The 21,417-nt window shown below is 28.4% G+C and overlaps 1 protein-coding gene across 4 annotated transcripts in view; it reads right to left on the reverse strand.

Annotated features, from left to right (window-relative positions):
* Positions 1-21,417, reverse strand: part of LOC123267765 — a 165,170-nt gene that overhangs the window by 111,051 nt on the left and 32,702 nt on the right. For all 4 annotated transcript variants that reach the window (XM_044732605.1, XM_044732603.1, XM_044732604.1 and 1 more), the window contains exons 2-3: positions 7,816-7,882; positions 2,420-2,943 (exon numbers count right to left, since the gene is read on the reverse strand). In XM_044732605.1, the coding sequence (XP_044588540.1) occupies positions 2,420-2,928 (509 nt within the window). In that variant the 5' untranslated portion in view covers positions 2,929-2,943; positions 7,816-7,882. The remainder of the gene's footprint in view (positions 1-2,419; positions 2,944-7,815; positions 7,883-21,417) is intronic.

Raw genomic sequence — 21,417 nt, forward strand, 5'->3', positions numbered from 1 at the left:
TAACTTGTAAGAAAGCAAGTTACTTTTTGAATTCCTTTACAATTATTACAATGGCTACATTTCCGTTCGGATCACTCAGATGACCCCAAAAAATTTCATCAATACTATACCTACAAAAGATTATAAAGAATATCCAGTATTTAATTTTAACTCATGACGCTATTTGGAATAAGTGTAACGTAATGTTGTGTAATTCTCCTCTTACGAGAGAAAAGTCTAAAGATTAACTTAATTTTTATAGAATATAAATTATGAATGTGGAACGCTTCACGTAATAATTACCGTAACTCCTATTCTTTCCTGCTTCACAGCGTTATTTATATTTGTAAAAATGCTTGCCGTAAGATGGACGGTGTGGCTTAATGTATATAGAATAATCGAAAGGAAATTTAGTATAGACCGGATAGCTCAAATGGTAGAGTAGCCGACATGTCTTCGGAAGGTTCTGGGTTCGAATCCCAGTCCGAGCTATCTATTAATTTTTTCTCGCATATTCTATAAACTCACATTAAGATGATCCTCTCCACATTCCTTTCTCAATCCTTTCCTACCAATATCCTGTTACGTGAATGTGGAACGCTTCACGTAATAATTACCGTAACTCCTATTCTTTCCCGCTTCACAGCATTATTTATATTTGTAAATTTTGTAAATGTATATTTTTACAAATATAAATACTGCTGTGAAGCGGGAAAGAATAGGAGTTACGGTAATTATTACGTGAAGCGTTCCACATTCACGTAACAGGATATTGGTAGGATAGGATTGAGAAAAGAATGTGGAGAGGATCATCTTAATGTGAATTTATAGAATATGCGAGAAAAAATTATTAGATAGCTCGGACTGGGATTCGAACCCAGAACCTTCCGAAGACATGTCGGCTACTCTACCATTCGAGCTATCCACATACAAATATAGAATATAAATATAAAAAATATTAAGTAAACAACACAATTTTTTAGCATAAAAAAAAATCTAATAAGAAATAAACCCTGTTAAACATATTGAAGTCGAAAAAAGTGTGTATCAAGTATGAGCGGAATTTAAATTACTTATAGTCACGACTAATTTAATGACAAACTACCTTGACAGTGAGCATTCCGTTGCTTCTGTAACATACAGTCTTGGCCACATGATTCGTTGTGGCACGCGAACATGAGTATTGTGTAATTCACTGGCCAAGTTTTCTTTTCGTAAGTTAAATAAATAAATTATTTAGGTTTTATTACATTAATAAATATTAATTTGCATAGAAAAAATTTGATAATTGTAATTATAACTCTGTCAAATTTGTGAAAAATGGTATAAAATAAGATCTAATTTAGATCGACCGAAAGAATAAATGTTTCATGGAATATCATCAAATTTGATAAAGTGTAATATCGCAATAAGATTCATAATTGTATACAAATTTAATTTTTTTGGATAAATCTGAAGTTGATAGAATTTTATAGAATATTTTGAAGAAACAATATATATTTTTTGAAACAAGAAAAGTCAAAAATTTCTGAAATGGTCATATTAGGCTATATCTAAAATTAAAAAAATAAATTATTATGAGTTGATTAAACCAAAAAACCAATATCATATTTGCTATTTAGGAGAAAGAATACGATTTTTATTTCAGAACTTAATACCTTGAATTCTTTTATGAAGAGACAATTCAACAATCATATGCCATCTACAGGAGATTTTTTACAAAAGTTTTGGTTAACAAAATGATGTACAAGTCATCAAGTCAGATATAGCCTGATGTAGCCAATTTTTATATCAGGCTGTATATGGGTATATATAAGAACATATCAAAAATGATCTATGCTCATATTAATCAGTAATAGGCTAGAAAATTAAAATCTTTTTCTAAAAAATTAATTGCGGTCGTTTAGTCGTTTTACGTCACTTCTGTAATCTTTTTATTTGGTTGTTGATTGGTCAACTGAGATAATGGCGGGATTTTTGAAAGAATAAGGGCGAGTGAAGCAAGCATGTTATATCTAGTAAAAGTAAATAGTAACTTGAAATGACTAGTTTTCAGATTTAGACTTAAAAAATTTTTTTAAATGCATTATTTCAGACTAATCTTAGAAAAACTATTAAAAATAAAATTCCGAATTCTTGCTTGTCTTTAAATCGCTTTACGGACTTCAAAAAATGTCATTAGGCAATGTCACCTTTGCTAGCTCGTTTAGATAATTTTTCTGTTTTTCAGTGTGAATTGCTTGCCATTAGTTAAAGCAAACAAGCTGTTTTCAACTTTTAATTGTATGAAATCTTCAATTGTTTTACAAAATTTTTTAAATAACCACCAATTTATTTTTTAAAAGTATTTTCCCTGGATAAATTCATTCACACACTCATTTTAAAAAATGTTCTTCATGGCATTAGAGTTAAATAAAAATAATAAATGAGAAAATGAAACCTTTTGAGACTTGCGTGCTTGCCACCATTAGTAATTTTGGACTTCCGGTCACTTCCAACAGTACTAGTTTCACTATTAATACTATGAAGACTATCGTCTTTGGTAACTCTGGAAGTATGAAGCGTTGACTTTCTGGTCGTTGTACCATTCCCATTATGCTTCGGACTAATATCATTACTTATTTCACTTTGATGGTATCGGCCATTATCTCGGATTGTGTCATCCTCGATCCTCATCGAGGATAATGTCGTCGTGATCATTGTCGTTGGTGATGTAGGTATCGCGATTCCCGTAGTCGTGCTCGTTGATATCTTTTTAACACTACTATTATTTTTATTATTTGATATTGTTTTATTGCCATCGGCTACTTGGTTCGGTACTCCAACTGTCGCCAATCCGTTCCGCATCATCTCCCCATGATTTTGTTGAACTCTCGTCAAACGACTGCAACTTTGTGTCGATTCTACGGGCGGAGGTTTGTCCCCCGTGGGCAATACATACGAGAGCATCGTATTGACTAATTACTGCAAAAAAAAGAATAGAACGCAATCTATTAATAAAAACTAATCGTCAATCATAATCATTGTTCAATTTCAATATAAATAATTTATATTAGTTTTTAGTTTATAAATTAAATTGTCACATTCTAAATCTTACAGTTAACTTCCGGTAAGCAAAATCCATTGTCATGCGATGTTCAATTTGCACGATTATTTATGTTCAATGAACCATCATGTCTATAATAGTAAATTAGAACTATAGTTTAACGATTGTATTTTTTTATTTTAAACATTGTATACAAAAGTTTTGTAATAGCGTCGTCATCGGTTCTGTATATCAATTTAATTCTCGACTAGATATATGTAGAATGACGTAAATAATCTAATAATAATACATCACACAGAGTGTTTATTCTTTTAATCATCTGATTTATTATTAGAAAAATGATGAACAATTTTCTTTGTTTTTTTTTTTTTTGTATTTTTGATTGACGATCTCTAGACATAGTCTAGCCGTCAAGAAATTAAAGTGAATTAAAAAAAAAAGGAACTGATTTTGATTTTTATTTTTTTATGCTAAAAAAAACCACTAATAAAATGTGACTAAAAAATTGAACGAAAAATCTAATTATTTAAAAATAATTTTACAGGTAACTTTGGAATAAAATATTTGTTAGCTACTAAAAATCTATTAAGACATGCTGCAAAATTTTTCTCATTATACTTATAATAAAAAACTGTAGTTTTTGGTTTTTTATTAGAAATTGAAATGTAACTTTCTTACTGTTGTATAGGAGATAAAATAAAATATTAGTTTATTTACTCGAATAGACGACAAATACACACTGTGTTAACGGTAATTATAAATCATAATCTTTTATACAAGAACTTTCTTCACCATTACTCTACTAGAAAATAATTCAATTTTTTTTTTTTTAATTAGGTAAGGTAAAAGCCCCAATATATGATCATATACTGGTACATGATCATATATTGGGGCTTTTACCTTAGTTGATATTCATACTAATTAATTCCTCAGATTCTTACAGTTGTAATTATTTACTCAAATGATGAATTCATGAGTAAATTCAAATCATCGGATTTAAGTAGCAACAGTAATAAAAATAATTTTAAAAATAATAAATTCAAAAGATTATTTGTTGTAACTAAACGAACATGAAATTTTAATTATCTTGCAGTAGGTATATTTTGACTTCTTCAAAAGTTCTATTATCTGCTGATGAGAAGATCAATAGTAATTTTTCCCATATCATGAAAAAATTTGTAATGAAAATTTATAACAACTTTTGATATAAAAAAATTGTTCTTAACTCTTTCTGAGCCAAACATTAATAAATGACAGAACCACGCTTGGAATTAAATTGCCATATTAAACTATTATGTTGTATACCTTAATCTCAAATTATTAGCCGTACTCTTGAGTCTATTAAAATTCATTTTTAAATATGAACACAAATTTGTTTCAAACATAAATTAAAAGTAATTGGATAATGTATGAAAACAAATTTATACGGGTGAAGAACAGGTAGATTCATCACATAATTGATTTTTGGTATTCTTAACCCAAGAATGAATTACTCTATAAAAAAAATTTACATTTTATTGTGAATGTATTTGCATTCTCAAGAATATTCAATTTTTGCAACTAGCTAACTGTAAAAAACGACAGATTAATAATAAGATGAAACAATGTAATACAGATTAAAGTCGGCCAAAAAAATCGACTATTTTTTTTTTGTTTTTTTTTTTATTTGTCAAATATATACCGAACATTGATCTATTTTTACGATTTGATTTTATAACTTTCGAATTCTTTCACTAATCAGCAACTCAATGATTAGGAAAGACCGACCAAAGTGAATTCACTCAAAAGCTTTAAAAATTATTTAGAGTTAAATTGGAAGTTTTAAAGTAAAAACATGTTTAAAAAATCAAAAATTGCGATTGTAAACCTTTAACTATTGTTATTAAGGACTTAAATTTCCACAATATTTTTTACCCCACTTCAAATAATATTTTTGATAAAAATATTTTACATGAAGATTGATTGTATGTAAAATGAAGTTAAAATGGCTGAGAAAAATTGTAAAATACAATACACTTGTTAAAAATAAAGATTTTTAATTAAAATTTTCAATGTATTTTATTTCAGATTAAAAAACAATCAAAATTCATAGAATATTACCTGTTTTTTTTTTTGAGCTCCTCAAAATTTGTTATCAGACTATTCAAAGATAGTATTTAATCCAAAATTAATCGCGGAAGATAACGCAAACAACGAATACTTTATCTTACCTCACTTTATTATTCTTGAGACACTAAAAAAATCCCATGATGTGAAGAGAATAGTAATAAAGTAATTCATTGATAAAACAACAACTGGTTCGCGTCACGTTCCGTAGCGTAACAGTCGCACGCTCATCGTTGTAGTCACGTGATTCGCAACGGTCCCGCGAGACTGTGAGCTCTTTCTATTTACCATGTAATGTAAGGTAAAAGCCCCAGTAGATGATCACGTACCAGTATATGATCACTCCATGTATTTGTATATCTATATTCACAAATATAGGTATACAAATATGTGGAGTGATCATATACTGATACATGATCATCTATTGGGGCTTTTACCTTAGTATAGATGAAGAATGAAAAAAAAAAAAAAAAAAAAAAAAAAAAAAAACGAAATATAAATGTTAAGTACAGTAGTCGTTATACGTAGAGTTATATATAAAGGTACTGCTCACTACTGTGAGAGCAAAACACGTTCATCGAGAGCCGAGCTTAAACTGACGTCCCTCACGCTGAGTCACTAAATTCGCGTCAGTAAAAGTTAGCCTGCGTCAGCTCACACCTTTACCTGCTTCACTACTGCGCTCTAGTCATCTAGTATTTTCAAAATAACACTTAACTAGAAACTACTGATTCTAATCTACTCTTATTATTATATATTTATTAAATAATTACACTGATAAAAAAATTAACTTGACTCAAGAGCCAAAATCTTGAACCAAGAATACCATTTTGAAGAAAACGATTTTCTTGAGTCAAGAGAATAAATTCTTGAGACAAGAAAAATTTATTTAAATCAAGAATAATTTCTTGACTCAAGAATTTATTCTCTTGACTAAAGAAAATCATTTTCTTCAAAATTGTATTCTTGGTTCAAGATTGTGGCTCTTGAGTCACGTTAATTTTTTTATCAGTGTATAATAGCGTGGGTATCGGTATTCTCAAAATTATACAGTAAATCATTAAAAATCCGAAATTCTAAAATTATGGAAGTAACATAAATTTTCTAAATGGTAGCATTTAATTAATAGATTCCTGAACAATATGCATCAATAGTAGTGTTGAATATAACTCATGATACGTGAAACACATTAACATCAAAACGATTTAATTTACATGTTTATAATTAAAATTATTTGGAAAGCATTATTAATTTTATTAACATTGTAATTAAGAATAGCAATTTTATAACTTTCTGCTTGAAAAATTGATAGTTATCAAAGATTTTTCCGTTTCAGAGATATTCAAAAAATAAGAAGGCCATTCGGTAGCCGGAATGGAAGTAGATTTTTCAGTTACCAAAAATTTACAGAATCGTGAAAACGAATGCAACAGTAAAATTTCATCAAATAGTCATAAATGATTAGGTAATTTTTGATCGGAGAGAATAAAATGATATGAAAATTAAAGAATTATTGAATGTGCTTTCAGATGCACTTCGATAAGTTATCGTATTTAAAAATTATTTCTGGAAAAACCTACAGAAATGCGATTTTTTGGAATTTTTGAATTGCCGTCATTTATAATCTAACTGACTGATTTGGTTCATCTTTGAACTTTACCTAGAGAATCGTCCAAACAATAACTATTTTGAATTTCCTTAGGACCCAAGAAGAATTGTATAGGCGCTATTGTCATAACAAATCGCATTATATCGTATAAATAAATATAAATACATATAGATAAATACATAAATATACATAAACTTTTGAACTATTTACGTAATTTAGAAATCAACTTGACGAGCTGAGTTTAAAAATAGCAAAATTTTTCAAAAGCTCTGTCATAAGGACAAATGCAATGATTAGATTTCTATGAAATTACTTAAAAACCGAAAAAAAAAATCTTTCGAGATAACTTGTCAACACTGACTAATCGACTCAAGATCTCATGAATACCTATTTTTCTTCAAAAACTGCGTCGAATGCCATCAAGTAATCGGAATATAAAGTGTATAAGTTCAACTTCTGCTTCGAATCGCTATGTTAAACGAGTGAATATGTTGAAATAATAAAGGTGTTAGCCTTTTTTGAGTAGCTCTCAAAATCATATCTCGGTTATTATAGTACGCTAATTCCCTGATAACGTATAAATTTAAAAATTAATAAATTTTTATAATAATAATTATAATTATTATAATTTTTATAGCAATAATTTTTCATTATAATTTAAATAACAAATATAAAATTACGATTTAGTTATTATATTGTTAATGTTACCATTTAAGGTTTTAAACTTTAGCAAGATTTTGTTTTTTTGAACAACATTTTCATAGTAAATAAACGAAAAAAAGTTTTTTTTTTCAACTCATTTGATGACAAATATCAGAAATTGATGTTAGTGACTAGGTATTTATTTAAATTGCTAAAAGTTTAATTATAATAAATGGGAGAAACGAATAATAAGCTTAATGATACATTCAAAATGGAAAATAGCCAGACTTGCCAGACTGGATTTGTACTCGTTCTACTTTAATTTTAATTCAAATCGACCACATTGCTATGGCATCTGACATGAGTTAGCATTATGTATGTATGTTTGTATAATATGAGTATGAAGAATTTATGAATAAAAACTTTAACTTACTCATAGAATTGGACGGAGTGCATCCCATCAAGTTCCACAAGTCTTCCTGATTATCCAACATTGGTATCTGCAGTCAAATCAAATAAAACAAAATTTTTATTCACTAAATTCACTAGATTCATTAAACTCGAAAAAGTATGACTAAAGTTAAATAGAACAACAAAAAAACGAATTGAAAATAAATGAGAAATTAAAAAGATGTCATTCAACTTGGTCATAAAAGTTGTTTTCCTTGGCTATGGAGTATTATAAAAAAGTCCATTAGGTAATAGAAACAAGAAAGAGTTCTAGTTATGTGTCTGGCCCTTAGGCTATGTTTTTTCAATGGCAATGAGCTGTATATGTAGGTGGGAAGAGAACGATCTCTGTGAATAGATGACTCTCTTTTCACAGACAGATGACATGTGTACACACCTCTCAATGTTCGTGTTAAACCTATGAAATATTTACCGGAAGTTTAAAAAAGGTTAGTGACTTTTCAAAAAGCCACTGACCTAAAATTCGTAAGTTGATCTATGCAATTTCAGTTCTAAGTTATCAATTACAGTATTTAAATTTCATTTGAATTTATTTAAATTGAGTTTTATTGCTTTCACTATCTAAATCAAGAGAGAAAAGTGATATAGTGTGCGGAAAAACAAGAATAAAACCCGCTTTTACACGTAAAGAAAAGAATAGATCTTATTCCTAGGTTAGAATGATAACAATTACCATTATCAACATTAAATAAAAATTATTGCTTTTGAAGCTAGAGTTTCGGGAGTCGAAACTTTTTTTTAGAAATTTCTTCCTCTTTAATTAATAATCTTTTTTACGATTTTTGATATCACCTATAGTTATTGAATTATTTACAAAAAACTGACATTTTTTATTTTGTTGATGTTTTTTGTTAACAACATATTAAAATTTTTATCAAAACAACAAAATAACAACGACATTATTTTTAGAATTTAATTCCGCATCGAATGAGTGATGTTCATATTTTTATTACAATTTGTAAGATTTTTCTCAGGAAATTTACACAGGATTCTCACAAAAATTTCCATTACTATGTAACATAGTAAAATGGTTACTATTCTACATAAAAATAAGATCTATTCTTTTCTCTCCGTGTACTTCCACGTGGAAAAATTAAGCGAAATTTTATATGCTACTATAGCTGACCCGGTAAACGTTGTTTTGCCATATACATCATTTCTAGGAAATATTTTTGTAGTTTAATAATAATTAACTAACTTACTATAAGTGTGTGGAGATGTAGTTAATGATTAAAAGAGGAACAAAGCACTGTAGACAATTAAAGTATACTTTGTTGAAGTTAATAAATTATTCTTTATTGAAGTAACAAATATATTTTAAATTGCGATTTTTCATAGCTATCTATTATCTTAAATTGATTTTTACCAGTGAAAAAATTAATGTTCATTAAATTATTTATCGAATGATGCGCAAATTAATTAGACTACGTGGATTATCAATTGTGTAATTAATTAAATAGTTGCAAAACCGAGGCAAAACAAATTTTTCCATCGTAAAGCACTCTCTGATGCTTCGCATCATGAGTCGTGCAATTGTAGCTTACATATTTTTTTTTTTTTTTTTTTTTTTTTTTATTGAAAGTAAGACCTTGGTTAAACCAATGCAGCCAACTGTTACATAATTAATACATTTATCATAAGTCGATACAGCGCTTTTAGCATTACATTTAAAAATACAGATAAATATATAGGCATATAAAAATATACATGTGTATAAACAACTGTCATTTAAACAATTTTATAAATAACTACCTAAATTCCTATATAAATATCGTAATAATCTAACAAAGTTAACAGTATGTTAATTACACTAGCTTTTTAACTACTATATGAGTTGATTATTGTACACTGATAGAAAAACAATCTTGATTCAAGAAATTTTTTTTCTTCAAAATTTGAACTCTTGAAACTAGATATAGATATATTTCTTTCAAGAATTTTCGTCTCTTGGTTCAAGATAGGCGATAACATTGATTCAAGATGTTACCGACTTGTGTTAAGAACGGCTTTTTTTTGAGTCATTAATTTACTTATTTCCAAGAAACAATTTTTTTTTTGGTATAACAATTAAAGACTATTTAGATTTTAAAATATACTTTGATGAATTATTTTAAGTTTTTTAAACGATAATGTTATTTTGATTGAAAAACTCAAATGTATCGATTGAAGGTAATATAGCTCTTAAGCCAAGAAAATCTAAATCAAGACAAGAAATTCTTAAAGCAAAATAATCATTTGTCTTCCAAAATAAATTCTTAGATCAAGAAAATATCTTTTGAGTAAACATAAATATATTTAACATCTTTAAGGAGTTAGGGGTAGTCAGAGGCACGACAAAATGAGAATTTTCAGTATTTTTTTTTTTGCTATTAAATCATGTTATTTTACAAAAGTAGTAATATGGCATTACTATACAATGTTTTGACTTAAAGTCACGAAAATTTCAAAAAAAAAAAAAATTTAATTTCCAAAGTTATAGCTGTCTGTGTTGACCCAGTTCCAAAAAAGGTCCTTGCGGTGACAATCATAAGTCCTTGGAGATTCATCTAAAATCAATCGGATGAAAAAAATTAGTTTTATAAATAGATAATCCTGGGTCTGATCGAAGGATTTTTTTTTTTCAAAAATTAACAAAATGGCAGCCTCAGGAAATTTTTGTCTAGACTTTTGGGAAAAAATCAACAGTTAATTGGTCTTAAAAAATCGAAATTTTTGAAAAAAAAAAATCCTTCGATCAGGCCCGACTTTATTATGTATTCTAAAAGCTGTATAAATTTTATTAAAATCTACTAATAGGAAAAATTATTTAAATTATTCAAATCTACTATTAGGAAAAAAATTGGTACAAGGCGTTGGTGTAAACCAATATAGCCAAGTAGCTTACATAGAACGTATTTTCAACATAGCACCATCTATTGGATACTTACTCAATCCAGTCAACTGATTACCTTATACCACCATCTGTTAGTCTTATCAAACTAACAGATAATAATGACGCTTTGTCAGATAATAAACAAATAATTCGCGATAAAATAATATTGCGATTATAAATTGAGATGTAAACTATCCTATCTTCCAAGTTGAATAAAACTGCACATGGTGTACAAAATTTGATTAAAATCAGTTCAGTAGATTAGGGGTCTATAGCAGACAAACAACGTGAAACATAATTTATATATATTAAGAAGAAAGATAAACAAAATTTCCAGAAAAATAAGATGAGTGTAAAAATTCGTCCGATGAGGCACGGTGCACGGGTCTATTATACACTATCTGTGCTCGTACCCGTACCCCGTGCGTGTGAAATATCTGCACAGATGTAGGGTATGCATAGACCCGTGCCCTATGCCTCATCAGACAAATTCTCACACTCAAATAAAATATTAAAAAAAGAATAAAATAACTTATTTAGACAATTTAACGAAGTTTGAAAAAATATATTCACTCATCATTAAAAAAAATAATTGAAATTAAAAAAAATTACACGAAAAAAAATAAACTGTAATATTCACTCGGATTCCGGTTAATTTTTATAGTTTCAAACAGTAAAGCGGACATCGGGGTGGCAAAAATATAAATATTACAGAACTTAATGTAGAAAGTATAAAAGCCAAAATTTATAATTTAATATCCAAAATAAGTGATTAGTAGCTGTCACTATAGTAAATAACGACTCTTTCATCTTAAAAAATTACAGTTTCAAACAGTAAAAATTGTCATTTCAATATATAGTCCATATTATGAGGAGAAGGGGAACTCAGATGAAAGAGAAGGGGGTCTCACTTTGGGAGAATTTAACATTTGAAACAGTAAAAATTATACTTTTAAAATATACATTTTACCAGTCCAAGCAAGTCAATAATTACAGTTTGATTTTTAGCGTTGCGTTTAAAATTTACCATTTTACTTTGTAAATATTGACGTTGCTTGTATTAGAAATTTACTAATTTCATTTTATACTTTTTACATATCATAAGATCATTTTTTAGGTACGAAATGATAAATATCAAAGTCTGAATTGTTAATTATTATACTTTAACATTTTAAACATTTAAATAGCAAATATTACTGTTTAAAATAGTATTTTCTTCCATGTAAAGAGTAAATTGTAACGTTTAAATGGTAAATATTATAAAGTTAATAGTAAAATCGCGATTTTACTGTTTGAAATGGTAATTTTTAGCAGTTGATCATTACTTATTATAAATCGACTGTTATTTATGACAGTTTACTTTTTTCCGTGTAGGAAAACGGTTGACCCTAAAGGCCATCCCTGCAACTTCCCGCTAATTCCATAAATAAGCTCTTAAAATTGCACTTATGACGTTTTTGAGCTCTTCGAATTCAAAAATATAATTTCTGTGTTATTTCGAGCTCTCTGAGCTCATAGAGTAAGCTGTTTTAAGCTTTTGAGCTCTTCGAGCTCAAAAGTCTGATAGTAGTTTAATAAAACAGTATTTTTAACTTCCCGCTAAGAAAATCGAAGATTTTCAAAAATCGGGAAACTATTGTTTTCACCCCGTTTTGCAAAAATCGAGTTTTCATCAGATCTCGACGTCTTAAGGTCATAGGAAGCTTCCCTGACTACCCCGCGATATTGTCACTGTGTGTGTGTGTGTGTGCGTGTTCGTGTGCGTGTGCGCGCGCGCGTATGTGTGTGTGAGTGTGTGTGTGTGTGTGTGTGTGTGTGTGTGTGTGTGTGTGTGTGTGTGTGTGTGTGTGTGTGTGTGTGTGTGTGTGTGTGTGTGTGTGTGTGTGTGACTATGTGACTCGCTTATAACTTTTGAACGACTAAACCGATCGGAATCTACTAAACGGCGTTCTAAAGAGTTCCCTCAAACTTAGATTTCCTATGAATTTGAACCGATTCGGACCGATAGATTTTGAAAAATGTCAAAAAAAATAAGAAAAAATTTTTTTTTGAAAGTGGTTTTTTTGGAATAACTTTTAAACGGCTTTATCGATCAACTTCAAAAATTAATCCGCCCTTAAGCTTAAAAAACCACGTTGATCACCACCAAGCTGGTCGAAATTGGTTGATTCGTTCGAAAGATATCGTGAACGAAAGAAAACCGAAAAAAATGTTTTTTCGGGATTACTCCGAAATTTTTGGTTCGATCAATTGAAACTTAAAAATAACTTATGAGGATGATAAAACTGCGTCGAATGCCGCCAACCGCGTGAAAATTGGTTGATCCATTCAAAAGTTATTGCAGTTTGAAAATTCCAAAAATAGTGTTCTATGAAACTTCTATCAGACTTTTGAGCTGGGAGAGCTCAAATGCATAGAAATATTATTTCTTTGAACTCAGCGAGCTCAAAATATCACATTAATTATATTGTGAGCTCAAAAATCTCAAAAATGTCATTACAATTTTAAGCGCCCAGTAATGGAATTAGCGAGAAGTTTCAGGGATAGCCTTTAGGGTAGACGGTTTTTCTAATTTTTTAAATTTTAGAACTGCAATAATTTCTGAATGAATAAATCGATTTGCACGCGGTTGGAAATACTTCACGCAGTTTTTCAGAATCTATGATATACTTTTGGACACAAACTGATCAAACCGAAAATCTTAGAGAAATTTGAAAAATTCACTTTTTTCAAATTTTTTCGACAACGATAACTCACGAACCAATTAATCGATTTCAACGTTCTTGGTGGCGATTGACGTGATTTTTTGGTATCCAATAATTATTTTATTTCGTCAAAAACGATCCAAAAATAAATGTCGAAGTTATGTGAAAAGAACACTTTTTTCGAAATTTTTCGTTTTCGATAACTCTCGAACGAATCAACCGATTTTGACGGAACTGATGGCATCAACGTGGTTTTTTAAACTTAAGAGTTAATTAGTTTTTGGAATTGATCGGTAAAGCCGTTTAGAAATAATACCAAAAAAACGATGTTTTGAAAATTTTATTTTTGTGATTTCTCAAAATCTAGCGAATCAAATGAATTCAAATTTTCACAAAATTTAAAAGCAATGATATTCTTTAGATCGCCACCTATTTCAATCCGATCGCCCAAGCCGTTCAAAAGTTATAAGAGGTTTACACACACACACACACACACACACACACACACACACACACCGTGACAACCTCGCGGGGATAGTCAGGGAAGCTTTCTGTGACCTTTAAACGTCGAGATCTGATGAAAACTCGGTTTTTGCAAAACGGGGTGAAAACAATAAATTCCCGATTTTTGAAAATCTTCGATTTTCTTAGCGGGAAGTTAAAAATTGGTGAAACCGTTTTTTAATTTAATTATTTTTTTTTTTTTTTTTTTTTCAGTGCATTGATTTTCATTACGGAAAGTTAAAAAAATTCATTAATTAGTGATCTCTTTTGAAATGATCTTAAATTTTTATCAAAAAAAAAAAATCTCCAATATAAATGACCTATTGATTTATGACGGAATTTATTTATTAAATGAAATTTATCGATTTAAATCTGATGGCAAAAAATTGATAAACTAGGTTATACAATTGATCTCAATCAGTTATCCTCGATTATTATTCAAATTATCTATGATTCAATTTCACAATTTCAATTATATAATAAAATTATTTTATTAATTTTTTAATTTTGAGTCATCCGATGTTTTTTCCATTATTACTAAAAAATAGAAATACTAATGAAAACATTTTTGATGATTCTATGAGTAGTAAAGTGCGTAATTTAGTAGACTTTAAAGACTGATTGAGTGAACGCGATGCACTTAAGTACACACAAGGGTACTAAATTGATAAATTTTCATAGTCAAATGGACTCACTACAAGTATGTAGACTATACAACTAGTTATTCTTGAATTATATGCATGTACACTGAATGTGACTCAAATTATAATGATGTGTGTATGCGCGTTTTACACATCTATATATAGTATTATAATAGAGTAAAATAGATTACGGCATTAGATACTAATTATAATAATCGTTATGAGAGAAAAAAAATAACGATGATGATATTTAACAGTATTAAAAGTAATTGATAGACTATTCGCGTTTATATGAGACGACCAAAGAATATCGTGACAGCTTGATTACTTCCGGTATGAGACTTCCGGTTCGTGACATCCGTCTAAGACGGTCCTCTACGAACTTAGAGCCTTAGATTGTGGCACCTCAGAAAATATGATAAATTTGGAACGGTGTCAATTATATTTAGGTAGAAATAAATTTTGGTTGAAAGACAAAAATATTTTGATATTTTTAAATCATTTTATTTTTCAAGTTTTAAAATAATTTTTATTCGAACATTTTGTCAGATTTATTGTTACAAACTGTTAAATTTTATCGAAAGACTATCACTGCCGTTATGAATGAACAGGTGTGCTTTAATAGGTTTAGGTTACGTTTGTAAAAAAAAAAAAACTTTGGAGATTCAAGAACATTTATTGAGCCAAATACATGAATGCCAGATGAAAGCGAAAAGCCACAAATATATTGGCGGGTAAAAAACCGGTATTAATCAACAATAGAAAATAATTTATTTTTAAAACAGGAAAAAATAATTTTGATATAGGTGAGAGAATATTTTATTAATAAATATAAAAAAGATTAGGAAAGCACTGAAAGGAATTATGCACTGAAAAAAAAGTTTTTTTCCACCTAGGAAATTTTTCCCTCCAGAAAGTGGTATATTTGTGTGGAGAATATCAAAGTTTTTTTCCTACAGTAAAAAGTATGGTCATTTTTAAAAAACTCGGTTTCTTCCTCAGCAAAATATCAAAATAAAAATACGCCCGACTCAACTTCCCCCAGCGGTTTTATCAGTACAGTGAAAATACCATAAATTAACGCTAAATTGATCGTGGATTCACCGTCAAATGTTTGTAAATATTTAGTGATTCGACCGTCTTCAATAGGTGAGGTTGTGAACGATTTTCATCTTACTTTTACGAAACATTCATGGTTATTACACTCCGTTTTATCTTATATTTTTTTCGTCAAGAGCTGAAAAAATAATCAATGATCACTGGTGTTATCACTGTGAATGTACCGGTAGCAAAAGCAGAAGGTACCGTGATATTACCGTAAATCTACAGTCTTTAAACCGGCATTTCATTTTCAAATCACCTGCTAAATACTAGCATATCACTCTGACTGCACCATTCCATCACGAAAAATTAATCGGTAAAAATAAGTGAAAAGCCATTGAATAAAGGAGTATGATAAAGAAACTCTGTTTTAAGTTATTACATAAGAAAGTAAATACCGAATAAAATTTATCAATAGATATGATCATAAACTTTAATAAAAAATTATGATTAGATGTTGAGTAATAAAAAATTAAATGAATAATAAACACGTACATTGAAAAAGATATGAAATGAATATTTTTGTATTTTATAGTGTGATGGCAACGTGCTTTCTTATTGCACAAATATACTTGGCATCCAATTCAGGTTATTTTAATTTAAAGGATTTGGTACACGAAAAAACATTCTGAGTAAAGAGCTCTGCTTGAAGCTATTTATTGATAAGATAACGGAATGAAACTGTTTTAAAACGAATTTATAATACAAAAGCTTCGTTGCATTATACTGCCGATGACTCATTAGATTCAATAGTGCATGACTTTCAAAAAATATATTTAATAAAATATATAATCATATATCTGTAATAATATTACCGTAGGGAATCCTTTGACCTGTTTTATATAACAAGCACGAACTAGAAAACGATTGATATTTCAACCTAACGGGTTTTCAGCTCTTAACTTAATATACTAATCTATAAACCATGATAAAACTGAAAACACTGGCTATCAATTTGTGGTTATTTATGATGCACTAAATCCTATTTTTTCATGAATAAAAGTGTACCACTAGTTCATTTTTAGCGGAAAATTTATAAACTTTAGAGGAATTAGTCAAAATGAATCTTCATGAAACCAATGTTTTTTTTTTTTAGTCAATTATTACAAAAAGAACAGTATTTGAATTTGTAAAATTATTATTTCAGTTTGAAATAAATATTACATATATCACTCTTAATCTGATAAATCTTAATCAGTTAGTTCATACAACAAATTAAGTCAAAATTACGTACATGAAGCTGGCTTTGAGAACTCAGTCCAATCAGGTTATTTTTAGCTATTGATTTAGTGCTATTTGTATGCTAATTAGTTGCTAGATTCAATAATTTTTTGATCCCATAGGAACCGGAAAATTGGAGAAAATGATAACTTTTTTTGGAAGTTAGCATTGTTATGTAATCTAACGTGATTAAAGTTCTTAAAAGATAGTAGAAAAGTAGTTACTAATTAGTTGCTCAATGGAAAAGCACATAGAGTTACGTAAATCTCAAAAAAATAACTAATTCAATGTCATAAGACAAATAGAGTTCCGGAAAAACCGAAGTCAAAATTAACTTTTGTAAATTCTAAATTTTTTCTAAAAAGAGTAGAAAAGTAACATTTAAACTTTTGACAAGGATAAAATTATTCAATGGATGACAATTTAAAGAAAAAAATAATTACGTTGTAATTTTTGTATTTTCACATTAACGAAGACGGGTAACGCCACTGCATAATCTTCTCGCAAGTGCTCATGTATAGGGTAGTTTCAATAATCATCATCTCGTTTCTCATCGCTAGTATTTCTAGATTATAGAGAAATCATTTTGTTATATTAAATAATTCAATATTTAATGAACATTGATTTTATATTATTTTACAACTTATGACACATTGATACACGGTGAGAAATTTCTGTAGAAATTTACTATGCATACATAATAAGACTGAACCTTAATGACTCAATTCAAAATATTACCATAAAAATTTAAGAATATCATATTGTACCAATCAATATTTACTAGGGACCATAGTAAATTTGACCATGCAACTGTTACATAAACATATATAAAAAATGTTCGTAAACTGACAGAACAAAAACTGTTAGTGTGCTTAAAACTTTTCATTATAGTTCCATAGTAAAATTTATGTTGCTCAGTCGACAATAAAAATTTATAAAAAAGTTTCACATTTAGTCACGTGTACTCGGTTTAAATTTAAAATTGTGACTATGAAATTTTCAAATGTCCCATAGTAAACGTATGCGCGTCAGTCGCGACGCACGCTCTTTCATTTTTTCGTGCTGCTTTGTTTTGTCAACATAAGTGTACAGACGCTATCAGTAGTGGTTAACGGTGTTATGAAAATTGCAATAAACATTAAGTTTTAAATAAATATTAGTTTATAAATCCATCAATACATGAATAGTTAATGAAAATTTGTAAGATTCATAAATAATAAAATATTTAATAATTTACCGTGAAAAATTAAAATGAAAACAAACATTTGATGGTTAACCTGCAACCGACACTTCTAATAATAATAAAAAATAATTTAAAAGTTATATATTGTGTTTATAATTATTCATAATAAAATTAACTGCCAAAATAAATCCTACGTTCATTGTTAAAAATGAAAAAAAAAATAAAAAAAAACTATATTTTAAAAAAATATTTTTAAAAATTATTGCAAACAAGAAAAATCTTGTTTGGTTTGATATTTTTTTTGATTGCTAAAAACATTTTTTACTCTAAAATTTTTTATTTTTTACAAACGTTTTCTTATTTTTTTTGTTATAGTACATTCGGAAATTTAAATTATTGCATATTTCATTTTACTATGGTACATTTCAATTTCTACCATTTACTATGTCTGATTTCATTTGTTTCGGAAATTACTATGGGCCATTGTAAAATTTTATTCTGAGTCAATAAGGTTCACTAGTAATATGCACCATTGTAATATCTAAAATCCATGCAGAATAAAAAATAATGGAAATTTCTCACCGTGTAGACATAAAACTTAACTTGATTCAAGAGAAATAATGATAAAACAAAAAAATTATTATCAAGACAATTGTTTTGCAAGCAGATTTGTGACTTAAAAAACTTTTAAAAGCGTTCAAGACTTATCGATGGTACAAAAAATAGCAGAAGTTTAACAATTTTTTCATTTTAGCTTTACACGTAAAACAAGGCCACTCAAAAGCCGGAATAACAATGAATTTATCATCGTTACTGAAAAAATTAAGATAATAAAAACTAGGATAATAGTAATTTTACTATAGGAACCATTCCCATAATTATAGTAACATTTCCCAAAAATTATGAGTATAATTCCCATAATCTAAGTAATCGCTCCTAAAATGGTATAGGAAAACATTTCATTAAAATTATAGGAATGATTTCCACATTTTTCTCTCCGTGTAAAGATTGCTAAGTCGGAAAACTGTTTTTAGCATTAATCGAAGTTCATTCAATTTTCAAACAGTTAAAATGAAGTTAATTTCGAAGCAAGCAGTCTACGCTTAATTTACAAAAAAAAATCGGTAGTAATTTTGATCATAAAAGCTAATTATCGAAAACTGATTACCGGTACTTATTGCCATCAAAAAAACTTTTCAGTATTACACTTAAACTACGCATTGACATGCAGTATCTGATATTAAATCTAATAATAAAAATTTCTGCACACTGAAAAAACGATATATTTATAGCTAAGATATTTTCTTTAATATCTTTTCTTTAATACAAAGAAATGGTAGAGTTAGTTACGGAAAATTGGATCTCCGTTTATTATAAATAAACTATTTGTTCATTTTAAATAGACCAATATTCATGACGCAATTCTACATATATTAATAGTTAAGATAATGATACTTAAAATAAGAAGTGAGATTCCTAAATTTGATAATATGATATTATTATTAAACAATAAAGTATCGATAAAATTATTTCATTTTATTTTTAATCCATAATAAATTTCTAAATACAAAGTTAGAATATTTATATTACAGTAATTAGATTACATTAAATTTTCTTGGATCATTTTCTTGTCTCCATTGAAGAAAGTTGAAAATTCTGAGTTTAACGGTGGTTCTGCATCAGCACGAATCAGAAAAATTAATTAATTCATTATACTAAAAATTAAATTAATTTTGGTAACCTCATAAAAATATCACAAGTGTAACATGAAAAATAGAATTTATATTTTTTACAGGTTAACTATAAATCGAATAATTGATACCTCATTCACTAATTCAATAGCAATCATTTTTTACTTACTGTGAGATAATGTCCACGAGTCCAATAATTCTTTAATTTACTTTTGTAATTGATTTAAAACACTCCAATTATGAATGATTGTCAAATTGATACCGACAAATAAAACGAATACTGATTCACACGTTCTGTCAGACGGGTGGGCAGTTTCTTTTTTGTTTTAATTTCATTATCTTCCGCTAGCGCGTGCGAGCTTCCTTGGCAGATCTTTATAAGAAGTATGATATCTTAACAATTAAGATGTTATACTTGCGGAAAATTTGAATAGCTTTGAATAGAATAAATTATTCAAGCATGTAATCTATTCATCTTAAATACTCTCAAATTTTGTCACTGTTTAAATTATGACTATATATTTATTATCAATAATATATTTTTTATATAAATAAGATCTTATTAAAAAGCTTTAACTTTATTAATATATTCAATATAAAGAAATTGTTTTTTCAGAATGCTTAAATTTATTTTTAACTTAAAAAGAAAATTATTGCATTTTTCTCGCTTATCAGTTTTATCATTTACTTAACATTATCGCTGGACTGTATAAATACAGCTGACAATGACCAAATAAGGCATGTATATTACATAAAACAATTAAGCAATCAATGTATAATTTTATTTACATTAGAATCAGAATGATTGAAAGTTTGACAGCTAATTGATTTTCATTTCTGATAAGAGGCAGCCTACAGTGTTGAAGATTTAAAATCTGATATTATTGCAAAGTCATAAAAATTGTCTTTAAAATACAAATATTTTTCGGCATAGTTAAACTAGCAGAATTTTATTAGTCGGCATCAAACTAAGTTCAACTCTAATAAAAAGTAGCCTTCGGCATTAGAGCTATCAATCAATTACTTTTAAACTTCTGTAATTTACCTCAATTTTCAAAAGGTATTCTAAGGGATGTTTGAAACTTGAAGCAGTCATTATTTAGTAAATATATAGTAATTTCAGATTATTTATATTATATAAGAGGTAAAATATAATTATTTATAGATACTGGTAATATTATACTGAAAATGACATGATTATAGGGAACTTTACGCCAACTTAACAACTTTTAGTCACTTTCGGAAAATTTTTAACTTCCCGCTAAGAAAATTGAAAATTTTCGAAAATCGGGAAGTTATTGGTTTTACCCCGTTTTTCGAAAATCGAATTTTCAACGGATGTTGACGTTTTGAGGTCCTACTAGGAAGCCTCCCCGAATGTTTCCGCGGTGATGTCCGTCTGTGTGTGTGTGTGTGTGTGTGTGTGTGTGTGTGTGTGTGTGTGTGTGTGTGTGTGTGTGTGTGTGTGTGTGTGTGTGTGTGCTCGAAGAGCTCAAAAATGTAATGTGTAATTTTGAGCGCTTAGGTACAAAATGGGCGGGAAGTTGCAGGGATGGCCTTTAGGGTCAACCGTCATCCTAATTTTTTTTTTAAATAATTTTAAAACATGAAAAATATTAGAGCAATGGCCCAATCACAAATGAGCT

The sequence above is a fragment of the Cotesia glomerata genome, linkage group LG6, assembly GCF_020080835.1.
Source record: "Cotesia glomerata isolate CgM1 linkage group LG6, MPM_Cglom_v2.3, whole genome shotgun sequence".
Lineage (NCBI taxonomy): Eukaryota > Metazoa > Arthropoda > Insecta > Hymenoptera > Braconidae > Cotesia > Cotesia glomerata.